This window comes from Oryzias latipes, chromosome 8, assembly GCF_053564925.1.
Source record: "Oryzias latipes strain Hd-rR chromosome 8, Olatipes_Hd-rR_3.1".
In the NCBI taxonomy this organism is placed as follows: Eukaryota; Metazoa; Chordata; class Actinopteri; order Beloniformes; family Adrianichthyidae; genus Oryzias; species Oryzias latipes.
The window spans coordinates 13,800,442-13,803,790 of NC_136244.1; the positions used below are offsets into that span (position 1 = coordinate 13,800,442).

A 3,349-nucleotide genomic window follows, 5' to 3' on the forward strand; every position below is an offset into this window, starting at 1 on the left:
ACTTCACACTGAGCTTCATTCAGTGCAGAGCTTAAGTATTCTGTGGTTGATGAATTAATAAGAGTCAGGTGTGCGGCATCCAGGAAGTGTGTGCTGGGGGTTGCTGGGAGTTGTAGTATGACCTCTGGGGACGGCTCCCCATAATAAAAACAACTGTGATATGAAAACACGCAGACTCATGTTCGTTTATGGCCCAGATAAAAGATGTTCTTTGTTCCTCACAGAAATAAAGTCACATAACTGAAAAAAATAAGCACTTAAGGTGGAGACTTTTTGTTATCTTTAGATGACTTGAAGAAATCATTTGAAATAATAAATCAAACAGAAAAATAAGAGACTTTTAAAGATTTATTGAAGGAAATCCTGTGTAGCTTTCATATTCTATTGTTTAAAATAACGTTACAGATATAGAGGTCATTGAATCCTAACACTTCTGTTGACATTTTTGGGTTTCTAATAAGTTTTATGATGATGGAAGCTCAGTAGCTCAGTAGATCTGAATGCTCCTAATGCTAACATCACCAACAAAGCAGAAGTAAGAGTATTCATCTGAATGCAGGCGGTTGGGGAAAGTGAATTGAAAGCCATCTGGTAAGGTAATCAAAAATCCTCCACAGGTCAGTTTAATGATGATCTGAAACAGAAAAAAAGGTCATTTTCATAAAGTTAATCACAAGACAATGAGGAAGCTGAGAAATCAAATCACAAGAGGAACACAAATGTTTATTCAGACCTTGAAGTTCTCTCCTTTGAAGAAAGCAAAGCCCCCAGGAAAAACTTCCTCCTTCCAGCAGCCTTTTTCCAAAGAGTTACAGACAATCGTGTTCCTCTGTCCACAGGCATCAAAACGTGGATTCAGGTGTAAGGCATAGTTCTCATCATTGTGGCCAAAATTCACAGAGAAACTAGAAAAGACAAAAAAGAATTTTTTTTAAGTATTGATGGTAACTGAGAAGGATCCTAAAGGTCAGCATATCATAGAGTTTCTAAGAACTAGCTCTTCCAATGAGTTAGTAGTAATTTATTTACAATGAAAAATATTTTGTTTTTGCATAACAAATGCCAAATCAGTTAAAAAGTTAAACCATTAGAGCAAAATAGTAATAAATATCAGTATTACAGCAGCTTTTGCAGATAAAATGTTTTTTATGGATCCTTCATCAGGAGGAGAAGTTAATGACACCTAGTGATGTAAATATGCATCAAACCACTTCAGATTCAGCAAAGGCAAAAACACGCGTGATTTTTTTGTTTTGTTTTTTTCATTGCTGGAAAAAAGTCAAAGTTAAAGAATTCTAGAAATAGAGTTCAAAATAGTAAGAAATACATTTTTAATAACTTGACACACTTACTTGGCTGCATTGGGTGTGTTAGTTCCCGCAATAGCCACGGTCTGTCCAACTTTGAAGGGCATATTCTGGATCACCATATTCTGCACAAACGGAAAGAAAAGCAGCTGAAATAAAATGTATTTGAGATGAAGAGACCCAGAGTTTAAATTGTAAACCCGTTTTGGTCCTTTTCGGGATCCCGGGGCTGCCTGAGCCTTTCCCGGCCTCCTGTGGGCAAAGGCAGGGCAACAAATCACACACACCTAGTGTGGATTTAGAGTAATCATTAACATATGAAGCATGATTTTTGGACAGTGGGAGGAAACAAGTACCTGGAGAAAACCCATACATGCACGGGGAGAACATGCAAACTCAACACAGAAGGGTCCCCCATTGATGTTCTGGTTCAAGTCCCCCAGCTGGGATTTGGTCTTCTTGCTGTGAGGCAAGAGCGCTAACCACTGCGCTACCGTGCCGCCATTAATACGTTAATAAATCAACATAAAAGATGGATAAAGTTTTACTCATAAAATACATATGTAAACCTATTTGTATTCTTTATCATATCCAAATGCAATAGAGTACATTAAATTTGCACTGAAACTTAATATGATTAACTTCCGTTGCATAGACAAGTTTGCTCCACCTCAGAGGAAAACTTCAAGCTGCACGTTGTTCAGTGCTGCAACTAAAACAACACTTAAAATTGATGTCTTAAATCTTCTCAAATAAAACACAAAAATAATAGTTATCAGCTGGACACTTTAAAGATCAACATTAAATTCTGTTTATCTGAATTCATCTTCAAGACTTTTGTTTCTGACCTTGAAACTTTAAGGAGTTTGTCTTAAAAACTTGTATTGAAGTATAAGTAAGAATTTAAAAAGAAAATTGTACTCACAGGGGCCATCTTTACAGGGAGATGTTGCTGGTCGAGTGAAAAAGACAGGAATGAAGCTCTGCAATGCTCTCACAGAGGGATGTTCTCTTTTTATCAGGAAGCTTTTCCCCCTCCTTTTTTCCAAAGAATCTGAATATTGTTTCTAAAGTATGTTGTGTGTGGTGTCTATTTTCTTTTCCACAGCACACTGTGTTCTGCATTCTGATTGGTTGTAGGTATGTGTCATGTTATTTAGATTGTATAATTTGTAAAATCTGTGCAGTTTTCACCTGAAGATTTTTGTTTTCATGCTATAATCCTGGATTTATTCTGCTATGAAGCTTTGAGAGTTTCAACAAGAAAGAAAAGTGTGAAAATGTTAGTGTTTGTCAGAGAAAAGCATGTAAAGTGTGTAGTCAGATGTTCAACTGCCTTAAAACACTATTATAAATAAAATATATTTCTCTTATGAGGGTCATTTTTAGTACCTTTGCCGAAATTGACGGACTATTTAATCCTCTTTTATGTTGTCAGAACGTTTTCCATTGGGTTCAATTTTTATAGAATAAAATACTATTTTTTAAATTTTAGTTTTGTGTTAAGAGGTCCTTCAGTATAAAAGCCCGATTCACATTTAAAACTTGATCAAACTTTTGCTTTTGTTGGCAGAAATCTGCTCCTTCTCTGGATGTCACTGTTTCCTTTTTTCAACCATTTTGTTGATTTTACATTTTTAAGTTGAACAGGTAATTTCTCTTTTTGAAATCAAATCACTGTTGTCATCAATGATCCATGAGTATAAATTGTTGGAAAATGTATATTTCTGAGTGTGGCTCTCTCCGACTGAAAAGAACTAGTGAGGACAACCAAAAACAGTCTAAACACAGGAGGAAGTGAGAAAGGATCTTTTCACAACAAAAAAACAAGGATTTCCACATAAAATAACTGTTGTCATCTATGATCCATGAGGAGAAATTCTTGAGAAATTTACATTTCTATTTGATTTCCACAGTCCCAGGTAAACTGCTGTCACCACTTTATATTGAGCAAGTTTGAAACAAAAAATAAAGTTGATGATGGACGAATGATTGAGCAAGAGGAAATGAGTCCAGGCTTGCAGTATGAGATAAATGTTAGT

At 35.7% G+C, this 3,349-nt stretch overlaps 1 protein-coding gene across 1 annotated transcript; it reads right to left on the reverse strand.

Annotated features, from left to right (window-relative positions):
• Nucleotides 1-335: 335 nt before the first annotated feature.
• On the reverse strand, nt 336-2,377 carry LOC101169292 (beta-galactoside-binding lectin-like). The gene is made up of 4 exons (XM_004071717.5): nt 2,233-2,377; nt 1,353-1,432; nt 734-905; nt 336-634 (listed from the first exon to the last, which is right to left on the reverse strand). The coding sequence occupies exons 1-4, from the start codon at nt 2,239-2,241 to the stop codon at nt 488-490; spliced, it is 408 nt and encodes a 135-aa protein (XP_004071765.2). The 5' UTR covers nt 2,242-2,377; the 3' UTR covers nt 336-487.
• Between the last annotated feature and the right edge of the window lie 972 nt (nt 2,378-3,349).